This window comes from Gopherus evgoodei, chromosome 4 (genome assembly GCF_007399415.2).
Source record: "Gopherus evgoodei ecotype Sinaloan lineage chromosome 4, rGopEvg1_v1.p, whole genome shotgun sequence".
Classification (NCBI taxonomy): domain Eukaryota; kingdom Metazoa; phylum Chordata; order Testudines; family Testudinidae; genus Gopherus; species Gopherus evgoodei.
Window position 1 is genome coordinate 27,046,918 of NC_044325.1, and position 24,822 is coordinate 27,071,739.

The 24,822-nt window shown below is 41.3% G+C and overlaps 1 protein-coding gene across 6 annotated transcripts in view; it reads left to right on the forward strand.

Moving 5' to 3' along the window:
- The first annotated feature begins 426 nt into the window (after positions 1-426).
- Positions 427-24,822, forward strand: part of BCL11B (BAF chromatin remodeling complex subunit BCL11B) — a 105,732-nt gene continuing 81,336 nt past the window's right edge. For 2 of the 6 annotated variants that reach the window (XM_030558788.1, XM_030558793.1), the window contains exons 1-2: positions 427-1,234; positions 14,910-15,278. In XM_030558788.1, coding sequence (XP_030414648.1) covers positions 1,177-1,234; positions 14,910-15,278 — 427 coding nt within the window. In that variant the 5' untranslated portion in view covers positions 427-1,176. Of the gene's footprint in view, positions 1,235-3,630; positions 3,668-14,184; positions 14,266-14,909; positions 15,279-24,822 lie in introns of those variants that run through there. The other 4 variants (XM_030558789.1, XM_030558794.1, XM_030558792.1 and 1 more) reach the window with 3 other exon arrangements.

Genomic DNA, 24,822 nt, shown 5'->3' on the forward strand with positions numbered 1-24,822 from the left:
TCACTCCCCTAGTGAGTCCCTGGCCGGGGTGAACAACCCGCTCGAGCCTCACCTCCCCAGCCCCACGGGAGCTGGTCTCAGCACAGACAGGACAGTTAGAACAGGGGAGAGGGAAGTTTAGTTTGCATGATGATTATTTATCACGATGGTGATTATTGATCATTATTATTTGGCTGGCACTCGGAGTGCCGGTGAAGGAGGCAATGCACAAAGCCCGGAGCTGCTCCCGATCCATGCATGTGCTTCAGTTTGTGTGTGTGTGTGTGTGTGTGTTTCTTGTTCTCTTGCAGGGTACAATGTTAAAAAGCCACCGCTAGTCGCCCCCAGTGCTCCTACTCTCTGGGTCTTTTTGTCTCTAGTGCAGATTAAACGTCACGTCCGCACTTGAACTTGAATTTTATCCCATTGTACAGAGGCAGCCCCAGCCATAGAGAGACAGAGCGCTCCCAGAGAACCAGGACTCCGCCATCTTCACATTGCAATATATAATAGTAATAGCCAGCACCAACCCAGCTGCACTGGGGGCTTCCTTCCTTCCAGTCCCAGTGCCAGGCGAGGGGAAGCAGTGCAAAGTGGTGCAGAGGCATTGGCAATCCAAAAGCACTAGGGCAAAGCAGTGCCACTTGAACTGGGAAAGAGGAGACACAGTTTTGGCTACCCCTTTAAAAAAACCCAGCAAGGGTCAATTTCTGAAAAAAATATTTTTGGGGGCATTTTTGTGTGTGTGGGCAATCCCCATTCTGTACTTTAAAAAAAATCCTGATTTTTTTTACCCTCCTGGTGGAAGAAGTGCACTTGCCAATTTGCCAAGCACTCTGGAGAGAGAGAGAAAAAAAGTGTCACTGTTGGTGCAAATCCTCCTAAGTTCGAGAAGAGATCTGGAAGTCCAAGTGACAGAAGCAGTGGAGAAAAGACAGTGAGAGAGAGAAAAAAAGAAAGAGCTTTTCCTGATGATGATGTTTTTTTAATTCAGGGGGATATCCCACCTAGTGCACCAGAACAACAAAAAAGAGGGTTTTTCTTGTCTCCATTTTATTTTATTTTTTAAAAAGAAGAAATCAATAAAGAAGAAGACGAAAGAGTGAACGAAAAAAAAGAGGAGGAAGATCCGCCCCCACCACATCCCCCCCAACCCAGTACAGCTCTCCGGGCGATGCCAGTGTAAATGCCAGGGCAATGTCCCGTCGCAAGCAGGGAAACCCGCAGCACTTGTCACAAAGAGAGATTATCACACGTAAGTTTGAACTTGAAACAAGAACGATCAGAAATCAAGGCTCAAAAGGGGCAAAAAGTCCAGGAAAAGCCAAGTCTAGTAAGGCACTTTAGAGCCAGAGAGAGAGGGGGGTGGAGGAAGAGGAGAAGGAATTAAAGGGGGGAGGGTGTGTGTGGATGGGAGGAGGGGGGACTCGAGAAAACCAAAGTTTGCAGTGAATTTGCAGGCTGTGGCGGCGCGGGAGGGAGGCGGCAGGCGGCGTGGGGCAGAGAAGGGGCCGGGGAAGGAGCTGGCGGTGGGGTCTCGGTGTTTTGGTTTGCAAAGCCCGCGTGCTGGCTGCAGTGGGAAGGGCCGGGGAAAGTTGGCGAGCACACGCGGCGGGGTGACAGCCGGCCGGGGGAGATGCGGGGAAGGGGAGCCGGGTGGGGAAAGGCGGGCAGCAGAGGAGAGCGGCGGGAGGACGGAGCGTGTGTGCTTGTGTGTCGGGGGGGAACCCCACGGAGAGGGAGCTGCCGCCGGGGAGCCCCTCTCGGCCAGCGCGCTCCGGGAGGAAGGGAGGCGAAGCCGGGACCGTCCCCGGCACCATGCGGGCAGGGGGATGGGGGAAGATCGCCGGCCGGGGGGTGAGATCCAGGCAGCCCTTGGGCTGGGGGCTGGGGGAGGCGAATTCGGAGGGGGAGAGCAGCGGCAGCGGCAGCCCGGAATGCTTGTCAGGCTCCAGGTAGCTGGGAAGGCGGCTGCCCTCCCTTAGCCCCCTGCGGAAGGACCTGCCCAGGTGCCAAGGCACGGGAGGGGGCTCCTTCCCCTCCACCGGCCACCAACTCAGGCATGGCAGCGAGCGGATCGGCGTGGTCCGCTGCGAGCCAGGACCCAATTTGCAAGGGGGTGGGGGTGGGGAGAATTACTCCACGAGGCATCAGCTGTAGCAAATAATACTAATACTAATAATCAAAATCACAATAAAGCAACTAAGCAGAAGCGTTAGATCCCCCAGCCCGGGCAGGACTAAGAGCTTCACTTTGCAAAAGCTCCCATTGTAAAAGAAAGAGAAGGTAATAAGATGTAAAAATCTCTACGAAGATCCGGGGGACAGTGCAGTTTTGTGTGTGTGTGTGTGTGTGTGTGTGCGCGCGCGCGTGCTACAGAAGCGGCTGCAATTGCACCTTCTCTGTGCACGTTCCCTCCCCTCCTACCCCTGTTTTTAGCGTTTATTTCCCTAATTCGCCATGCACAATTTTAGTGCACTAAAAATCAAACCTCTTCTAGGTGCAATGAAGATTGCAGGCAGGTTTTTCCCTTGTATGGCTCTCCGAAATCCCACCATCTGATGTGGGCAAAAAAATGTAGCCAAAGAACAAACAAACAGCATCAATAAAATAAGTCCCGAACTTGTTTTTAAAGGAGTGTTGCGCATGGAGCAAGCCAGGGGCTGAGTCTCAAACGCTGCAGATCCGAATATTTATGTTATATTTTAAAAAATTTAAATAAATAAATAAATAAATATATACGAGAGTCTCCCCTCCCCTGAAAACCAAGAATAGAAGCCATCTGCCAGGAGCATTTGGTGGTTGCGATCTCTCCTTTGTTACAGCTGATAAATTTTGTTTGTAAGAATTTGTTGGAAATACTTTTTTTATTAGATATCTTGGGTGGCGTTTGCCTTCTGAAATTTCAATTTTTTTTTTAGCTCACCTGGTTATTTCGTTTTTTCACCCCCATTCCCCCCCCCCAACCAGCACTTGGTACAACAAAATGAAGATGCATCTGATATTTGACTCTTTTTTGGGGCGGGGGTGTTTTTAATTCATTGTTATTTTGCAACCAGATTAGCATGCCCATTTAAAAAAAAGGCGACTCTCCTCTCCCGCTTTTGTTATTTGCGTTTTTTTTTTTAAATCTGGTTTGGAAATTGCATTTTCCTTTTCCTTTTCCTTTTTTGTGTATGTGGGGTGATTGTTGATTTTTAAAAACATCTGCATCATCTATTACAAATTCTACTACTTATTTTCTGTCTCATTTGCAAGGAGATATGTGGTTTTGAAAGGGGCCGTGGACTGTGTGGATAATCTGGTTTGTTGCGCACGTTTGAATTTGTTTAAAAGGGAGAAACATATATATATATATATATATATATATATATATATATATATATATATATATATATATATATATATATATATTTTGGGAGGGAGGGGAGCCAGGTAGGTTCGCTCTTTAATGACATCTTGTTTTCATACCGCCTTATTTGAAAGGATATAATGAGACAGGGAATCATTAATAAGGGTTCCAAGAAGCAGCGTGCACAATGGGTTTGGAGGGGAGCCTGCGAGGAATGGAAGGGAAAGCTGCATGCAGTTTCCCTCCCTCCCCTCTTGTATTTATCTCTCTCTCCATCCTGAGGAAGCTGGCGGAGAAATCAGGATGCATACTGAATAGTGGCAGAAAAAAATAAAGGTATCAATTCGGGGGTGGGGGCGTGGGTGGGAAAGCAGGAAATGCGGGCATTTTAGCACACATACACTGAGCCTAAGCTGCAGACTTTCAGAAGGGTGTTTTGCCAGACAGGAGTAGTGCTACCAGTTTTCAGGAGGCTTTAATTCATTATTAAAGAGCCAGTGTCTGTCCTGTGAAAAGGAGAGTTTGGGGAGTAGCTGGGGGGAAAAAGCCTAAACTAATAACCAAAACAACAAGCTGGAATGAATTTGATATTGTTTCCTCAGATGCATATATATATCTGATGTTTAGTTCCGCGTTTTTGGCATCTGTCAGGATAAATGCTTTGCAGGGTGGATAGGAGTCCTGTGCAAGGCAGAAAAAGAAAAAAGAGGTTTTCTGACACTGTTCCACTGATATATATATATAGTTGTTTATTCCCAAATTGGAACAATTATTATTATTCATAATCTGCAAAATTGAGTGGCCTATTTGCCTCACTCTAGGTTCCTCATACAGTGTTGCAATAGATATATTTGCAATGGAAAAAAGAGAAAAGAAATTTAAAACAAAAGTCTGGACCTTTATCCAGCGATGGAGACAAAAACTTGTACCTGAGCTAGTTAAATTTATAGACAAAGTGAAAAAAGGTCTTATACAGAAGAGATGATGATATGCTGTAGAACTGCTCCATACCAAGAAGGATTATTTTGGTTTGATTAAAACTGCTTATTTTGCAATTTAACAACTTTTTGAACTAGAGAAATGTGTTTTAAAACCAGAACTATATTTTAGAGTTGAAGGAAATGTGAAAGAGAATCTGTGTAAAAAGCCAGCTTCTATCAGTTTTGCAGAATAAGGCAAAATAAGCAAAATGAATAAAACAGTAGAAAATATGGAGGAAAAAAGCACAGTAAAAGATAAAATTCCAGATAGAGAACTAGAGTTCCCCAGGGAGATTTCTTTCAAAACTGGTCAACAGGTTCCCTAGGAAGATTAATAATTTATCCTATCAGTTCATATATGTACAAAGTAATTTAAGCAAAAGAAACAACTAATAAAAATTTTAGTACATAAAAGTTTTGCAAATTGCTTCTGAGTGCAAAGAACTCCACTTAAAATGCATTTAGATTTGCTGCAATTAGTGCGCTTTTTGCCTTCAAAGAAAACAATTTCACCTAGTGTCACACATTGAGAATGTAAGAGATTACTAAAGAATTAGCTAGGAAATGATTTTTGGAGATGGCTGCATTTTTCTTAATACACGCATAGCTGTGCATACAAAAGCATAATATATTTTTTAAAGACGTTACATGACAGCTTTAGGTAAGGCAATACAAAAGATGTGTTTTTTATCAGTCTTTGGGATGCATTTTATATACATTTATTTGTAATTTACTCTTGAGAAAAAAACAGCTCATTTTCATAGCCTTCCTGGCTTTAAAAAATAGCGTATTTTAAAAAGCCAACACGTGGCTTTGTATTATGAATCTGTATTGCTTCCTAGTTTTTGCTTGATTTGCTTAGTGATTTAAATAGCTGTACGATGGATAAGAAAGCGTTTCTTATTGTTTCGTTGGTAGGCAAATACAGAGAATATTTTGTCAAGCTTATTTAAACATTTAGCAAACAAGTCTAAGATTTTCCTGTGTTGTTGTGTTTAATAATAGTTTGTTGAATCCTTGTCTAGTGCAAAATGTATCTTGCTATGTTGAACAAAGGGATGTCTAGTGGCATATTTGACAATAATTATGACTTAGATGAGTATGTGCTAGGTAAAATAGTACAAATTATAGATATCAATGACTGACTTTCATTGACACCTATTCTGTTGTTTTTATCAGAACTGAGTTTGCTTTTAGCATAATCTTTTTGTTTAAAAATGCTTTGTACAAGGCATTTATTTCCCTTTCACATTTCCTATCTAGATTGCTTTGCTCTGTGGATTGTTTGTTGATATAAAATACCTTCCAAAATAAACTTTGCTTGGCTTTTAGTTGAATTGCAAGTCTCAGTTGTGCCCTCTGGCTTTAAGTGACATGTGTTGACAACTAGGGGGAGCTCATAGCCTGTATCATAGTAGATTATGGTTTGAATCATCCAGTACTGTAGTACTGGTGGGTGGGATACAATAGCTTGGGAAATAATAGCTGTATCTGAGGCAGTTTATGTTGCTGCAAAATATTTTAAGTGTAAAGTTGAAGTATTGATTTTCATGCAGAGATCTATATGGTACTAGATGAGTGAGATTGCAAGTTAGATAAATCTATTTTTAAACAAATCATGACTGATTAACAGACTCCTGCAGTTAGAAGTTTTTAATTAAAATTAGTTTTTAACAGTGTCTTTTATCCTCAACATATAATTTTTAAATTCTCAGTTTGTTGTTGTCAGATAGTGACCAGGCTGATGATAGCCATAGGTATAGATTCATTGTAAAAAAATGGGCATCTATTTATCTGCTTCCAGCGTATGTATAAACATACAGCGAATATTAGATTGTGTACACTAAAAAGCGCATGCACATTCGTGTAATTGTGTGTGCTTACATTTCAGAAAGCTTGAAATCCCACATAATTGTATCAAATTTTGGATAGCTTGTATTGCTTTTGATCCTTGAGTCCTTTTAACATACAGGCCGCAGTTCCTGTAAATAAAAATATGTCTTTCGCTAAAGAAATAAACACAAGTCTCATACAATGTGTAAAACTTTCTGTGGAACGAGCGATAGGCTGTATAAAGGGCTTCTACCGTTCACTGTTTTAGTTTGCCTGTGCATTGTTGATAGACTTTAGTGGGACACTTCTTGCCCAAACATATAATTTAATGGCGTACACATGGAAAGCTTTGATCACTGGATGTTAGGATATAATGTTTACCTCACCAAGTCTGAGAAATTCATCAAGTTACAGTTTTGTTAACATAGCAATGACTTATTCTTATTTTAGGGCACAATATGTGGGTGGAGGTTATCCCGTGACAGGAAAGAGTGTTTTATTCTAACCTGAAAGAGAAATAAATTAGGTCAGACAAAAGATCAGGGCTGTCATCAATTGTAGAAAAAGCCTTCACTCTTGAGTACAGAGGGCCAGCAATTTATCTGATGATTTCTCTACTTCATTTAATGTTTGAATTGAGCTAGTTGGAAGCATATAGACAGCAGCCAGCCCATTTGACAGACCTGGAGGATGAAGAGCACAGTGGCTCAAACCCTGATGATGCTAACATTCTCCAGCTATGGGAAAACCTTTTCTGCAGAAACCTCAAACTTTGCTGATCGTGGCTGTAAATTTTGACTAAGAGACATAATACCTCCGCCCCACATACGTTATAGTTGGGTAGAAACCCCCTGAGATTGAAACACCTTTTAAAAAGTGTCGCTGAAGAGACTTACTACAACCAAAATGGCTCTCCACTTCCGCTGAACATTTTCTTCTTTTGGTGGTTGTTCCGCAGAGCAGCAGTCCTCTTTGGTTCTCCGCGCCCAACACATTGAGTTAGAATTGTTTGTAGAATTTGGTCTTTCAAGGTTAAGAGTCGGGTAGCCTCAGAGAAGGCTAGAGGAAAAGTAAGCTGCCTTTTGGGGCTGAATCATGACGCACAGTAAAGTTACGGGTGCCAGAAAAGCGCCTTGCGAAGTGTGTACCGCTGTTACATGCAGATAGATTTATATATATCTTTGTAATGAGGGGGGAAAAAGACATCAATAACAGCGTGAAGCATTGATAAATGTATGATTCATTCAGCTGCTGCTACCACAGCACCTTCCTCTTTCATGTTTATTTACTTTCATAAAATGTGTCTATGCAGGCTGTACACTGCGCACTGTTCCTTTGCACCCTCAAAGGCAGTTGTGTATTCAGAGTAAGTTACAGCTTCTAAACATCAGTTAAATTTGCTCACTGCTTTCCTCCCTAAAAAGCTGTTGCCTAGCCTGTTCTGTATCCCCTCGCTAGAGCTCTAAGCAGCAGCAGCTTTCCCCAAGGAATATATAAAAAATGCCTAAAGCAGGCTATTCGAAAGCAAATTAAAGCAGAGGGATGCACTTCACGCATCGCAGGCACGCGCCAATGGAAGGGGTTAGAAGAATACCATCATTTTACTGGCAAAAGTGACACCAGATCGGGGATTTGATTAATGGTATGGCATTCACAGGGACTGAGTTCTGTATTTGTGACATATGCAAGTCTTTTGTGTAGTTGCCTCAATGGAAGAAATTCAATTTTTTTTGTCTGAAGCAGCTGATAATTTGTGTGTGTGCTGTTATGTGCCCAGGGTCCTTTCCAGAGATTCTGTACTAGACAGCACATTATAAAAAGGGAAGTTAAGGGGGAGAAAAAAAAATCACTAGTTTATTTAACTTTTTTATGACCCCTTCCACTAAGCCACTGGCATAAGCCATAAATTCATTGAATGTTATAATGAATATGCTTCAATGAAAGTCAAAAAAATGGCTCAAGAAAGTTGTATACGAGTAACAGTGATTTATGCTTCATTCAAAACACAACCTCTTTGGAGACTGAAATTTTAAAAAACAATATAGCTGTGTGTTTAAATCCACACGAGAAACAAAATACCTAACTTCCATCATGCTTTTTAAATATTTTGTTAAGCGTCTGTAATTCAGAGATTCTTTTCCAATACAGTTAGAAGATTGTACTTCAGTAGTTTTTTTTCTTTTCTTTTGTGTATCCAGTATCTTTTTTTTTGTATGTGTGTTTAGTTTTAAATAAAACAAATCTATTCACTTGGGAACAAAGAACGCTTTTATATCACATCATCACAATCCCTGTTTTATCTGTGAAGATTTACAGCTTTTGTGGTCTATAAAAGAACTGATGCATTTTAGGCTCTCAATAGCAGTAAATCTTTTTTTTTTTTCAAGAGCATCTAGTTTATTTAGGAAAGCATACATCACCCCTTTCTGTAACATTGTGTGTGTGACTTCTGATTAAATTACATCTGAGAAATGCCCAAGATTTAAGTACACATTTGGATATGCCTGGCTTTTGTTTTGTTTGGTATTTACATTATTACTATTTCATTTCCATTTGCATTTTTCTTATACTGTAATCCTTATTGCATTTTCTGCAGTGGCAGAGAAGTTTGTTCTGTCTCAGGTGTGGACTGAGAGTTAAACTGCGCTCTGAGAGGTTCAGGATACTTCCAAAATAGGTGTTTGATGTACTGTGTTGCAGAAGAGCCCTGAAACTCACAGCTGTGTGTTCTGTTTGCTAATGCATTAGATCTAAATGGGCTATTCCCCTCTCCCCTCCCCGCATACTAGTCCCTGTGCTGCCTAGTGATCGAAAATCATAAACATCTGAAGGCTGTGCAGTGGGCTATGTGAAGCACTGATCTCTGTCCAGTACCTAGTGAACAGGTGTTCACATCATAGCAAAAACCGCCCCTCTCTGCCACAGTTGGAACTAATTGGCATGCTGTGTGACTGTCTTAGCAGACTGAATGGGCCAACGAGACTAAACTGTCCTCTACACCCAGAGATTGTCCCCACAGGTCAAGGTTGAGGCACATTGGCTGGGCAGCTTGGGGAAGCTCATACAGCTGCTGCCTGTGCTATTTTGTGGATAAGTGGAGAATCTGAATCTCTTGGGCTGTCATACACTTTTCACAGGCATGAGGTTCACTTAAAAGTAATACAAAAATACGAGAGCTTTATTCCCTTTTGCTGTTGTTTTTCTCTTTACTAATCCATCCTCAGCTTTCTATTTACGAAGAATTGATTTTTAATCGTGTGGATCAGAAAAATTAAATATTGATGGCAGCTAAAACTGGCCGGTGCTGCTGAGTGTGATGTTGGTGCAATTTAGACATAATACAATATCTAAACACTGCAATTCACAGCTGCGAAGATGAAAAGAATCTGTATGCAGGTTATTGCTAGACTTTGGATGGTGAGGAGATGAAGCCTTTGGTTTCCAAAGTATTAGTTGTAAGCAGGTAAAATCATGACACTAGGTGCTTCCGATAACCTAGCCACAGCATGTGTTGTCTGCGCTATTTCAATAATTCAATATTACAATAAGTGTGACATGCAGGTGTTGTCAGTGGGACATCATTCTAAAGTCTAGTTGTGGGTAGCAGCTTAAGGCAGTGGTTTTCAACCTTTTTTCGTTTGCGGACTTCTGAAAAATTTCGAATGGAGGTATGGATCCCTTTAGAAATCTTAGACATAGTCTGTGGACCCCCAGGGGTCCGTGGTCCACAGGTGGTAAACCACTGTTTGATGGCTTTGACTATCTTTCTCGGATCTCTTAGACATAGTATGCAGGCTCCAGGTTGAAATTCACTTCCCTGAGGGCCCAGTCTTTCCTTTGTGCCTTTTTACCAGGACGATGGGTAAAACATTAAAAGTAGGGATTTGGTTTCAAAGCACTGTAGAGTTTCTTGTGTTTCAGTGCAGTGACTGTAACATGGATCATGCAGCTGATATCGCCACATACATGGGGCATAGGCAGGAGGGAGCGTTTGCTATATCCTTGAAGGTAGAATTTCCCTGTAGATGGGGTGCAGCTGGCAAGTGCTGCAAGATTTATCAGTTCATCATTACAAGTCGCAGTCAGACCTGGTTAATCTGAACTCTGCTCATCTGGGGCTGTGGAAGATTTACATGGTAACCGATCTCACAGTACCCATGGCAATTGGGGCACTCGCTAGCTCCTCTGTAGTAAAGGCTGTGGCAGTGTTTCCATCAGCCTCTGCTTTTATGGATTTGCTACTCAGCTGTAGAAATGGTTCATGGGGAAGAAATTTGACATGCAGGACTTTGTTCTGCGATCAGTGTTTTCTCTCCCACTTCTTTAAACAAAATAAAATATATTAACATTTTGTATGTTTTATACTGTACGATAAGGGAGGGAAAATAAGAAAGAGGGCAGTTTATTGCTTTTGGGTTCTTTTGTATGTTTAGTACTTAAATACAACTAAAATATAGAAAGAAATGTAACACTCCCTTTTATAGGCCTCACCCAAAGCCCAGTGGGAGTCTTTCCATTGAGTTCCATAGCCTTTGGATCAGGCTCAGAGTGTAGTAACTGAAACTCTCTTGGTATTATGAATGAGCTTGAAGCATCTGAAAGTCAGAAACCATTGCAAGTGTAGTAATTTTAATATTGTATGTTGGACAATATACACGTGCATAAATGCTGTAATGGTGCCACCAGGCTAAGAATTGTAGTGTCAATGGTATTGTGATAGAGCCGTTACAGTCTTGGATGAAAAAGCACTTTATTTTTAATGCAGATTGGTGCGAGAGATAGTAACAGTGCTTAGAGATGCCGCTAGGAGTCTGACAAATACAGCGCTGTGAATGAACATTGTTTAAATACATTCGCATGAAACCATTGAATGACACCAGTTTCAGAGGGTTTTCACTTTGGACACCATCTCCGCTGCATGGATCACAATATTCCCTGTGAGCGATTACTGACGGGTTGTTTAGAGAATGCATCGGGGTGTGGTGAGAGGCTGGGCACACCTTAACCCGCCTGGCTGGAAGCAACTAGTTTTCACTTTGCCCTTTTCCATGTGAGAGCAGCCGGTGTTTTTTAGTTCCTTTCTTTTTTTTGTGGTTCAGCTTTTCCTCCTTTTTAACATTCTGTTTTCAGTAAATAATAATTAGAATAAAACCTAAGTAATGGTGAAACCCAGCAGCCCAGCAACAGAAATGAAACCACAGAAAGCGAAGTTCAAATAATGCGAAGGAGCAGCTCATTTTAAATCCACAAGCAAAGTCAGAGTTTTCGTTCAGGGTCTGACCTAAACTGCCCAGTTGAAACTGCAGGGATCTTAAGTGGTGGAGGACTTAACTTATGGTGTTATCCAAGCTTGGCACATGAGTTAAGGCTGGATGTTTAGCCTTTTCCGTCCTTACCTTTGTGAGTTTATGCTTGTCCTGTAATGCTATTTGAATGTAGGTTTTTAGTGGCTTATCTTTGTTGAGAGGGAGCTTTTTTTGTTCTTTTCTGAGTAAAAAATTAATATGCAAATTGATATGGATAAAATGCATTTGAAGACATAGTCAGTGTTTTGCCTGACATTATTTTATGACTATTTCCTGGCCCTATAGAAAGCTGTGTGTGTATCTTACATCGCTTTGAATTGATAGCTATCAGACCGATCTTGTTCTGGATGATTTGTTAAACTAAAATCAGAAATACAGTGGAGTGAAAATCATTGAATACTTTGGAACCCAATTACTACAGATCACGAGGGCTTAGTGCACCCAGAAAATGAAAAGCTGATTTTCTGTAATATGAAGACTGCCAAAATACGAAAGAAAACCAGATGTTATTTTAAAAAATACCAGTGCAGAATCCTTGGAAAAAGAGAGAGAGTATAAATGAAGAGACATATGTGGACGTAACTAATATTCAGATTAATTGTAGAATTGAAAAGAAGGAATTCTGAACAATTTTAGCAGCTAACAACTAAAAGATACTTCAGCTTTTCCACCTAGGCATAGTCAGAACCCTTATCAAATGAAGCAGTTTTGCTACGTTTTCTGAAACAGCAGGGGAAAAAAATCCTATACATCAAAAAGATAATAAAGTTGAGATCCATATGTGTGTTTATTTATCAGTACTATATACCAGAGTTAAACTTTTGTAATTTGAGAGACGTATTTAATCTGAAAGCTGAACAGTGATGTTAAATGAACCTGGTAACAGGCATTTTTTCCCCCTCCCTACCACTTTTCCTTAGTTCAATTCAATTCTCATTTTTATTTTGTCTTTTGCAGGGCTTTGTCCCATCTCTCTTTTAGTTTGTCTGTGTTTTAATATTTTGACACTTTGCTCCCACTTAATAAGAATTCTAGCCAGAAATGGTGCACATATTTCTTAAAGACCCTGTTCACAGTCCTTTTTGTTTGGCTCTAAAATTATGTACATGCAATTGGTAATTAAGGTGCAGTCTTTCTTCAATATAAACAATATTGCTCAATGTTAGATCATTAATGGGAACAGAAGCACTAAATAATTACCTTTTGCATTCTGACACACTGTTCACAGAAATTCACTCTCTCCCCAGCAATCTTTGTTCAGCACAGGGTTATGATTACGTATTCACTATGGCATAGCATCTTTTCAGAAAATAAATTGGTAAATTAATTATGTAGCATTGTCTTCAAACTCCTTTTAAAGTTAGATTAAGGGGGGGGGAAGTAATTAATCGTTTGCAGAGGGTGTATCATGCCTAGACTTTAGTTACCTCGTAGATTTATTTTGTTATAAGTTAGCAAATTCAAAGCCCTATATTATATATCTTCTGTCGATAGGATGTGACTTGCTCAGACATTTGTTTCATAGGATGCTAGGCCTAATCTTATTACCGTAGATATAAGAAGCATGGTATTTTTGCATACTCTAAGCCAGACTACTGTACCCCTTTCAGGAGTCTGATTTGTCTTGCGTACCCCCAAGTTACACCTCATTTAAAAACTATTTGCTTACAAAATCAGTCATGAAAATACAAAAGTGTCACAGCACACTATTACAGAAAAATTGCTTGCTTTTTCATTTTTACCATAATCCTAAAGTAAATCAATTGGAATATAAATATTGTACTAACATTTCAGTACATGGTATATAGAGCAATATAAAAAAATCATTGTATGAAATTTTAGTTTGTACCAACTTTGCTAGTGATTTTTATGTTGCCTGTTGTAAAATTAGGGAAATATCTAGATGAGTTGATGTACCCCACCCTGGTTGAGAACCATTGCTCTAAGCTGGTAGTGAATCCTGATGCAACTTGAGATACAGCTGGTGGAGGTACTAATCAGCAATTTATCTTGTAAGGGGAAGACAGGGGATAAGCCTCCTCTATACTTTTTCTGTGGCTCAGAATGTTCAGTAACTTCCTAGCTATAAAGCATATTTCTCCCGTTCCTCCATCTCTTTTTGTATACTTTTTGCTGCAGTTTGCTATATATCTTGGCCAAACTCCCATTGACTTCAAGGGAGGAGGATCCAATTCTATATTGCGACATGTTGTTTACCTACTGCTTTGAGAGATTTGCACGCCTTTCCTTCTCCAGGAAACTGAAAAACAAAGCACTGATGCTTATGTAGAAGTTTCCCCCTACTATTGCCTACTCCAGATTCAATAGTGTTGTCTCTCTACTTACTGATTTACATACTGCTAGTTCTCTATGTACTGTTTGGGCCAAATCCTATACTCCTTTCTTAGGCAAAACTCGCTCAGGTAAAAGTCAATGGAGATTTTTGCCTGAGTAAAGACTAAGGTTTGTGAGTTTTGTCAGTTCGGCTGTAGAACAAAAAACCAAAACATTTCGCTCTAGAAGAGGTTTGTGAACTACAATTATTTTAGATGTATTAATTGGCTTAGAATACTTACTGATTGATTATGAAAGTAATAGAAATTACATGTTCCTTCGAAACTGACTTTGGTGATCGAGTAAAGAAATATTTTCTGAGGCTGAAGGTTTTAAGGTAATTATTTGAAACCCGCACACTTTAATTCTCTATCAACTTAATAAGAAAATGTTCTACAACCTGTAGAGCCATCCCGAAATTTGGTGGTAGAACAATGAGCAGAAGATTTAAAGTCCAGCTAATATTCCTACATGGAAATAAGTGAGTCTCTCTCTCTCTCTCTCTCTCTCTCTCTCTCTCTCTCTCTCTGTGCAAAGGCTTTTGAAAAGTCCCTGACTTCTCAGCACAGGCCATATCACCCTACTTACTTGAGTAGGTTAATGTAACTAGTGCTATTTGGCTACCACTTAGCCTTGCTGCTGTCTATGTGTTTGGATAAGTGTGTGCCATAGGAAGCCCAACTGTGCATTCCTCAAAGCACCCAGAACACCCATGGCAGTCAAGTGAGAGTTTTAAGTGTATAAGAATTGCTGGAGTGGGTCTGTGCTGGTTGGCAGGGAGATGCAGTAGGAATGAGAAGATGGGACAAAAAAGTAACCCTTTCAGAACAAAACTTGAGCATTGCAAAATGGCTTTTTGCTGATATTATTGCAGTGTTGGCAGCAGTTAGGAGCTGTCAGGAAATCTAGGCCAGGTCAGTCTATGATTTTGTTTCACAGACAGTCTTGGTTGCAAAATATATTGAAATCATTTGGGGAGGGGAGGAAGACATGGAAAAGAAAAGGAAGATACAATCAGGCTGTTTTGGCTGACCTCATGGTGCATCATTCAGATTCTATGAACATTCAAACCAATCTCTCTCTCCTCCCCACCCCCTTTCCCTCTTTCTTCTTGTCCGTGTAAAGCAGAGGCTGACCATGTGGAAACGGTGCTTGCCGACGAAGATGAGAGCCTGGCAATAGCGGAGCCGGGCGGCATCAGCATCGCCCCAGGTGGGACAGACCCCGATTTGTTAACCTGTGGACAGTGTCAGATGAACTTCCCCCTGGGAGACATCTTGGTTTTTATAGAGCACAAGAAGAAACAGTGCAATGGCACTGGTGGTGTCTGCTATGAAAAGAGCCTGGATAAGAGCAGCCCTCCCCCCTTGTCCCGCTCCGAGCTCAGGAAAGTGTCAGAGCCAGTGGAAATCGGGATCCAAGTCACACCCGATGAAGAAGACCGTCTTCTCACGCCTACAAAAGGAATTTGCCCCAAGCAGGAGAACATTGCAGGTACAGCATGTTTTACACTCAATCAACTACCTAGGTAATCTTTTAAAGCAAGCCCTCTAGAAAGTGCTCTGAAACGAAGGAGCCATTTGCCTGGAGCAACCTCACTAGTTAGGGCTGCGGAAATAATATTGACCAATTTTTTAATATGGCAACACCTTTCTGTGAAGGACCAGCTGTCAGGGAGACACGGCTGTTTTCAATGTTTGCAGTTGGTCTTCTGGGATAGCTGTAGGTACTGCCTGCACACACAAGTAAAGCTCAGGGCCCAGGGTCAGAGAGGCCGTTTTGGTGGTGTCTTCCCCAAGTCGGAAGGCAGATAGTTACTCAGGAGAGACAACAGTACATGACACACTCGGGAAATTCATCCCAGGGCAGAGGCCTTACGCAACACTTAAAGCCTGCAGAAAGGGTCAAATCCTGATCCCACTGAAATCAATGGCAATATACGCACTGATTTTAATGGGAGGAGGATTTGGTCCTGAGGAATAAAGTGGGGGCTTACCTGGTGTATAGGGCCTTCCTCACTCCCTCTGCAATGGGGTGAATTTCAGTTTCATTACCCAAATGACCTTTTGATGGGGCTGTGTTTACCGATGCCCCGTAAATCCTGGATTTTCATAGATTTAGGCGATAAGGAAGGGAGCTATTCTAAAGCATGCCCCTAAAGGAGTTTTTGAAAGTAGAGACAAGCACGCACTGGCCTGGGAGAGCAGATTACAGGCATTTTCTTTTCTAAAATGATTGGATTTCTTGGAGAAATTGGGTGGGTAGGTTAAAGCTGCGCCAAGGCCAGCACTTATTCAGCAGATCACCAGCGGTCTCACTGACCGGAACATTACAGGGGACTGTATCCACCTGGATGAGTTGTTCTGAAACCTTTTCTGCAGCGCACACAGCATGGAAATCTTTTCTGTAGCATCAAGTATATAGTCCGTTCCTTTGCTCTGCACCTATGCTTTCCTCGGTTACTAAGCACACACTGCTTATGACAGTTATGTGACTTGCTCTCTCTCTTAGTGTGCGGGTTTCCTGTACTATCAGAGCATGGAATCTTGAGTCAAACTTGTCTTCTTGGTGGAGTCCACTTTCTCCATCCAATACCGAAGAGCAACAGGATGTGGTTATTGCTTTCAGTATGCTGGCTTCCATAGGAATTGCCATGCCGGATCAGATCCGCTGACCCAGTGTCCCTTCTCTGCTAGTGACCACAGCACAACCCCACTGGTCAGTGAGTATTACGTGTCCTCAGCAGGGCTTGATCGACAGAAAATGTGTGTTGGTTACATCCACTAGCTATAGCGGCTGTCTGTTTAGTTTGAGCTACAAAGACTTATGCTGTTAGCAGTGGAGGCTGCTGTTCAAGCCCTAGTGTCTGCTGTTACGTAAGTGGGTTTAAACTGGTGTGGGCATCAGATGCTCCAGATGATCTTCCTCTGTTGAGAGGAAGTATGTAACCACTGCTGGTGTGTGCTATGCCGCCCGCCCTGCGATAGCTGCTATCTTGGCTGACACTGGAGTGCGAATCGGGGAATCTCCAAAGCTAAACACATGAGTCTCTATCAGATGATCTGAAGAGCCAGGCTCTGTAGCTAGGCACTGTAACAGACACACATCTCCCCCTCAATTAATGCACTTAGCCCCCAAATTAGATCTTGAGCAGGTACTTTTCTGTTTTTCCCATTGGAATGTGATTAGTCAGAACATGCTTTCACCCCATTTCCTCACAAGAGTGCATTGGCTTTTGAAGTGGAGCATGTGAAGGTAGCAGTTTTTTGGGCATCAGAAGTGATAGCATCATGAGCAGGTTGCACTGTGGTAGTTCTCCCACTCGTTTCCCATGATTCCAAGATACCCTTGTGCATGCATTTTCTGGCAGATAGGGCTTCTTTGTGGTCTAATAACTTATTAAAGGACCAGATCCCATTGAAATCAATCAGTTCAGGCCTTGACTTTAATGGGAGCAAGAGAGAGCTCAAAGTGTGCACTTGGCATCTGATTTTGCAGCCATTGAACCCATATTGCAAGGTGCTGAGCATTCTCAACAACCATCGACCTCCATGGGAGTTGAAGGCATTTGGCACCTTGCAGGAGGTGCGTAGTGCCAGACAGGATTGGCCCTAGAGTCTTTTCTGTAGCTGCACGTTGCCAAACGTCATGCCCAAATGTAATCCATAGTTAAAACACACCGTTGGCCAATCCCAGACCAGAACCTAGTGCACCATTTCATGATGCTTTGGCTGTTCTTTGGGCCAAACTCAGGGCAGCCAGGACACTGACACATCGAAGATCTGCAGAGGGGAAAAATGCTCACACAAAAGTAAAAGGAATTAAAAAAAAAAAAAAGAAGAAGCAAGCCAATCCAGAGCTCCTTATCTCTTTCACACTAATCTGAAGATCAAATGGAAGTGTGTATGGGATATTCTGAATTTACAAAAATAAAAGGAGTTTATAGATTGATTGGGATTTTCTCTGCACTGCACTCAGTTAGGGACTTACCACTAAATACTGCAGTAATAATGCTTTCTCAATTAGGAACTGAACTCTCAGATAAAAAGGTGGTGTCCTTCTATGTTTTTTAATAGCAGAGGATAGTTTTCAATATTAGGATAAAAGCCTCACATTACAGCCATGGAGGGTAGCCATGAAAAACCCACAGAAGTCATTCACTGGTTGGCTTTAGTGGGGTATACCAGGCCCCTTATTTATATTTCAATAGAAAGGCTTTCTGCATTAGCCAAGAAAATCAGAATCTGCATTTAACATTAAAGGTATTTCCCAGTGAGAGGCTGTAGAGCATTGTTGTTAGATTTGTTAAAAAAAGAGGCTAAATAAGATTTCATAAAAGGGAAACTTAATCTCTAAGGCAGCTTTCCCCTACCCCTGCCCCCTCCCGTTAGTTTTTTTAATTTTTTTTTCGGTAATAATGCAGCAGCCTACAGTATTTTTACTTTATATGTGACGAAAGATATTCTTAGCCCTTCTTCACTGTGACAGGAAGAATGAATTTTTTTATTCCACCAAGAAATATGTAAAATAATCCCTTAGAAGTATGATGAGATATGTTTATTCAAAGCATTTAAAATGCTATTTTAATCAAAGGCACAAAACACTCTACATGCTGTGTCAGCTAAAGGAGACCATTACATTTTAACAGCAAATCATGCTCCTTTTTTCCCCCTCTTAACCAACCCCCCTCCACACACACTTTGAAACAAAACTTTTTTTTATTAAATAAAAAGGAAAAGATTAAAGAATAAAAACTTCAGTGGCTCAAATGTATAAAGTAATTTAATATGGCGGAAGCATTAATTATTTTAGCTTAATTGAATTCTGAGGACTGCAATAGTTGCATTTTTGTAGACAAGCTCTGTTTATTATTTCTTTATGTAGATTAACAGTAAAGGAAACATAGATAACTTTCAGTTATTTATTGTAAAATAAATGTGTCAATTCATGTGTAAAGCAAGCTGTTCAAAGATAATTGAGTCTTTATATTTGAAGAGAGAAACCAGAAATCACCCACTTGCCACTCCAGCTTCCTGAAATATGCTGCCACCGCTGCTGCCCTCAAATAGGTTTCAGCTACTCTCCTTGATCCCGTGTTGTTTTCGTAGACCTTCTTGTTCAGTCGAAATGATTTGTGTGGCCTTCTGCTGCGTGACTTAAGCTGCATGACATTACAGCCCTCCGTGGCTGAGCCACAGAACCCTCTTACTCTCTGCGTGCGTGGGTGTTTCCTCCGGAGTGCCGAGAGGCAGCACATTGTAAAACTTTAATCCCAATTCAGGGTGCTCCATAGTTGTGAGATTTTTTCTTTTTTGGAATGGTTGGGTTACAAGGTTCCATATTGCAAATTTCCAGCTGGATTCACGGCCTCATTTTTCAAAGCTTTGAATTTTGTTCTTTAACGTTTCATGATTTAGCCGAGTTCTTCTTTCTTTGATAGACCAATGGATAGCTTTCTTTCGTTCTTTCTTTCTTCACAGCATTCATCTGAAGCCAGGTGTGACTCCACTTAATATGCTCCATGAATCCTACTTGACCACATCACTGGTGGCTTTACAATACTTGCATAGTAAAAAGAGACAGGTGGATCCTGAGGATCTGCAGGAGAGTGTGCGCGTGTGTGTGTGCATGTGTGTGTGTATAACACAAATCCAGAACTTCTGGACTGCCATAGAAAAGAAGGTAACTTTGTCTCCTGAATCAGGATTAGATTTTAAAGACCTTTTGATATTGAAGTCTGTAGTGTTCTCTTAACTTGTAATTTGCTAGGCCGAACTCTGTTTGATCAAAGAGCTTTCTTTTTATTATCACGAAAGCCGTCTATAAGATATGCTTTTGAATGTTACATGGCCAATGTAAAGACATGACTTGACTACGGGCGATTCATTCTGCAAATATTTTTTTATTTTAAATTGGCTGACCTGTTGGAAACCCATTCTCGCTCTCCTGCAGAAAGCACTGTATTAACAGATGCTTCAGATTGTTCCACAACAAAATGAAGCCAGGCCAGTGCATTAGCTAGGAGTTGTCAATCATTGTTGCATGTATTTTATAAATGTCCCTTGTTTTAGAAGTAGTACGAGAAATACAGTGGCGTTCTGTAGCTTGTCTTGCTTTCCTTGGATAGGTTCTGTGGTTTTTGTCTCTAGTTCACAAGTGTAGACCAGGAGCCAGACATTTCCAAAACAACAGCAGAAATTCATTAGGACAGTGGAGTTAATTTATGCAAAGACAGTGCTGGGAGTAAGAGTTCATTTGAATTCCTTGTCCATCCAGTTCAGGCCACCAGTGCTGGGTTCCATCCATTATGGACTCGAACTAGACGTGCAAGGTGGAAAAAAAAACCCTCCCTATAAAATATGGGATTTAACTGCAACCCCTGCTCCACGAATGTGCATTTCAGGCTTTTAAATGGTAAAACTGCCTGTAGAGAAACTAAATAACCGGCATGTGCTGGAAGCCAGAGATAAACACTGCCACAGGTTGCCATGAAATAGGCTATTTGATATATTTAGAATGTTATTTTTCTCCAAATTAAGATTAGTTAAATCCATGTGTGTTGTGTGAGTGATTGTTAACTCAATGGCATGGATTATCCTTTTTTCAAATCATGACAGCTAATTATTATTGCTGTCTAGTCTGAGACATTCACTTACAATGTACCATTACGGGCCTGTGCACCCATATTAACTATAGGACTCAGCCAGCCGTCACCATGTCTTAGTACACCAGCAAAGGAAAATGCAAGCTGAGAAATCCTAGTTTGATCGCCCGTGATGTCAGACAGGTTGGGAACAGGTGGTCTGAGCAACACTGAGCTGGCATACGGCGCTGGAAACCAGTCAGCATTGGCTGATCTTCTCTTTATGAAGTCTGCGGTGGCACCTGATCCCACCACCAGTAGCTCTTCAGTACAGTAGCTGTAGCATGGATAATTTATCAGAGCAAGGAACGGAGATGGCTAGAAACAGTGTTAAACAGGAAGAAAAGGCTTCCGAAAGTAAATGATATGAGGGCCTAAGAAAATCAGCTTACTGTAGGAGCCTTTTACTTAGGCTTCTAGAGACAACATTACGGGCTTGATTCTCCTCTCATTTTTGCCATTTCCCCCTGGTGTAACTCCAGTGATGTCACTGGAGTTACCTTGATCTATCCTGCTGTGAGACCAGAATCAGGCGCTGTGATTTTGTCAGACGTTTATCAATATATTTTGCTAATTTGCATATCTAACATTGGAAAACAGAACTCTTTCCCCCCCCACAAGAAACAACAAAACACCCCAGCCCTATCAGCCCCAAACCTGATGAGAGCAGTGGGGTGCAGTGTTGCAGTGGTTTAAAGAACAAGTCTTTTGCCTCTGGAGACCTCGGTGGAGGCCCTGACTTGGGTCACAAGGCAGAAAAACAAGTTGGATGAGCTCATCCTTGTTTGTGCACATCACCAAACGAGTGCAAAATAAAGCATGTTGAGGAGTCTCTCTAGTCCAAAACAAAGAAGAGAAAATCATTCCTGCGGTACATTCGTACAGCAAAGTGAGAACAATTGCACAGTGCCTGCCTGCATTATTCTAGGATCTCCCCAGTGCCATAACTGTGGTTCCACTCATCTGTAAGCTGTACACACTAATTCTGGAAGGGGAATTTCTCATGTAGTAACTGCAGAAATATACTACAGCATTAAGGGTTTAAACCAATTTCTAACTGTGAGAGACCAGAATCAGGCCTGTGTGAGAGGGCAGATTAACCCACATCTGCCTGTTGTGGGGTTCTTATACTTTCCTCTGCAGTCTGGTGGTGGCCACTGTCATAGACTGGACACTGGGTTAGATGGACCTTGGATCTGATCCAGTATGGCAAGTCTTGTGTTTCTAGAATAGATTTCTTATTGGTTCCTCTTTGGCAGGTTAGCTGCTCAATAGTATAAAACCCTTTGCCTGGTTCAGTTTCCACTGCCATTGGCTTAGTCAGAATTGTAACTCTCCTGATGGATGAGTTTCCACTTCTAATCACAATGCAGAAGTTGTCCCTGGAGGGGACAGGAAAGCTAATGGGGGAAGTTCAGAGATGCTCTTGAGCTACTTTCTGCTATTGAAGTGGAATAGGCTGCAACGGGAAAGCATATGGCTGGTAACCACAGTCATGGTAAAGCTTATAGGGTAGGCGTGAACTATAACTTGTGTTGAGGGTCGGGGACTAGGTGATGAGAAGGGAGCAGAGAGTGAAAGGTGGACTTAGCACGGGACCAGGAAAGAGGAAAACATGGGTGAAAAACAGAAAGATTAACCTAGTGTCCCTTAATTCTAAACCTGCAAAGAAATACATGTACAGATACACATCTAACACTTAGCTAGACACACACATATGCAGTTGTATGACATCACTATAGGCATAGTGCCTTGGGCAGGTGTTTGAGGAGATACGTACACAGAGCTCCAGCACAGATAATCACAGAAATAACGGCTCTCGTCTATTTGTCAGTATACAAAGTGTGCTGCAAAGGCACAACAGCAAGTGTAGGAATCCTGGGAAGAGTTAAAGGTGAGAAACTCGCTTATTATGAAACCTTTTCTTTTCCCCTTTCTTGAACTTCTCCGCACCCATTTGGCACTTCTGATGTAGTCTTTAGTTATTGTTTTTCAACTATCCCTTGGACAGACTAGACAGCCCCTGCCCTGTGAATTGTGCTCCGTGTCAGGGGTTTATCTTGTGTTTTTGCCAGTAGTCCATCCTATCAAAGCAAACAAGGAAGCCAAATCCTGCTCTCCTTACTCTGTCGATGACTCCTCTTGATTTCAGTGGGGGCTACTGCTGAGAAAGATGAGAAGGAGTTAGCCTGGATGGTGCAACATTTCTCCCAAAGTGGGTGAAATTTTGTTATTTAGATATTTTGGAAGAAACATTTTTTTTTAAAAGGATGCTGCTGTCTATCAATTTGAAATCTAGACAAAATAAATAAAAGTAATTTCAGGTAAAACACCCACCTCAGATTCTCCCTGCCAATTTTTGTGTGTTTATAATCACATTTTCTTATATTTCATAAATGTTTTTGTCTTCTGTTGCATCATGATAGACCCACACAAACAACAGGGGAAAGTGGCTGTCTGACTGGTCAGGAGGAACAGTGAAAATGATTACTCACAAAGGGCAGGTACATCACTGTATTACTCCACATTCACAACAGGGTAACTCTGTTGAAACCAGTGTTGTTACACTGAACTGAGTGGGATAACGGAGCAGTGACTCAAGCCCAGCATGCTGTCAAATGCACGAAGTAAAAAAGTGAAAAAATCGGAACAAATATAATTTTTCCCTCTAATCTCTTTCAGTTACAGTCATCTTGTGACAATACTAGGTAAAACTTTTTCAGACGGAAATGTGATTTTTTTTCAAGTTGGAAGAAGGTCGTAGAGTACTGGAGGTCAAATTCTGTTCTGATACTGATATAAATCTCGAGTAAATTCTCTGTGACGCTGGTGTCAGAGCAGTATTTGCACATTTTTAAAAAAAGCAGTGGGCTAGAATCCCCCTCATTTACATCAGCTTTACACTGGTATTACTCTTTTGATTTCAGTGGAATGACTCCTGGTTTGCCCAGGACTAAGCAGAACCAAAATCTCCCCCATTAAAATGTTTCTCTGCCTTCATTGGGACCTCTGTTGCAGTTATATAGGGCGTGTGTGTGAGATGAGTGAGCATGTCTGATAATTATTACTACTGACAGGTTGATAGATTTTTAATGACAATATGATGGCAAAAGATGAACAAGTGCTGGTCATCCAATCATAAGTCATTTTCCTGATGTTCTTGCAAAAAACCAGTCCATTGCAAAATAAAGACATGCCTGGTAATTATAAAAACCTGCTATGGCATTTGTTATTGCATGAAAAATAATAATAAAAATACTTTGTATGATTAGTGGAGTATTGACGGTAGAAGTGAGTTTGCTGGGGAATTAGAGGCAGCACTGAAACCCTAGTTGGAAAGGACATTTACATGCGCACCTTGTATTGTAGAAAAGCCAGCCTGCGAGTGCAAATTATTGGATTGTTTGAGAATGATGAATGATCAATAAAAGCCACGGTTATGGTTTTACAATACATAAGTAAATAAAAATAGATGCTCCTTTGCCTTTGCGGGATAGGACTGCTGTACCACAAGAGTAGGCTCCCATCATGTCTTGTGGAAGATTGTAGTGATTTCTCGGTCCATGTTTGAACCTGTGCTGCCTAAACACACTGTGACCAAATCAGCTGTGACACAGGTTGCCCTTTCCCAGGGTGTCTGAGATTGGAACATTTTTCTGTTGTAGCTAAAAATCATGAAATAATCATACATTTTGTACTAGGAAGACTTAGATTTCTGTCATGTCATCTCATGTCACTCAGAGGCCATTGATTTTAGGTTGAATTTCACCTGTGAGCATGTAGATGAGAATAGGGCGAGGGGGGCAGGGAGAGCACGAAGCAGAAGGAAAAAAAAAAGTCATATATGTGAAATAGTGTTGCTTAATTGACAAAGCTGGAAATAAATCCAGAGCCCCAGAGAAACTGGGTAGTTCGCAGTTTGAGAGACAGACACGTTGATTTCACCCAGAGCATCCCTCTTTAGAATCACTTGTCCCCATTCCCTTGCACCTTGGTAATTGGTGGGTTGTGCTGTATAAATCTTTAGAAAAAGTGGGTGGGGTATCTGGGGACTTAGTGTCTAAGCTCAGGAGCTAAGCCGGAAATCCCAGAGATGTAATGAAAACAAAACGGACTTTTCACTCGCGCTGTGGCATTCTGGCAGTGAGAACGCTTTCATGAGCCAATGTTTTCATTGTAGGTTTTCTCGAGAGAAGTAGTGGAAACGAATCGTTAACCCCTTAACAGGAATAAATGTGGTTGCAGCAGAAGCAAAGCATTCTTGCTCTCAGTTGGCATGTTGGAGGGCTCCAGGTGGGTGAGGAAGTTGGGAGGAGATGCCACTTGTAAGAAATTTAATAATCTTAATGGCAGATGTGAAGTGGTTTCTTGGTGGTTGCTATTTTTTTCTTTTTG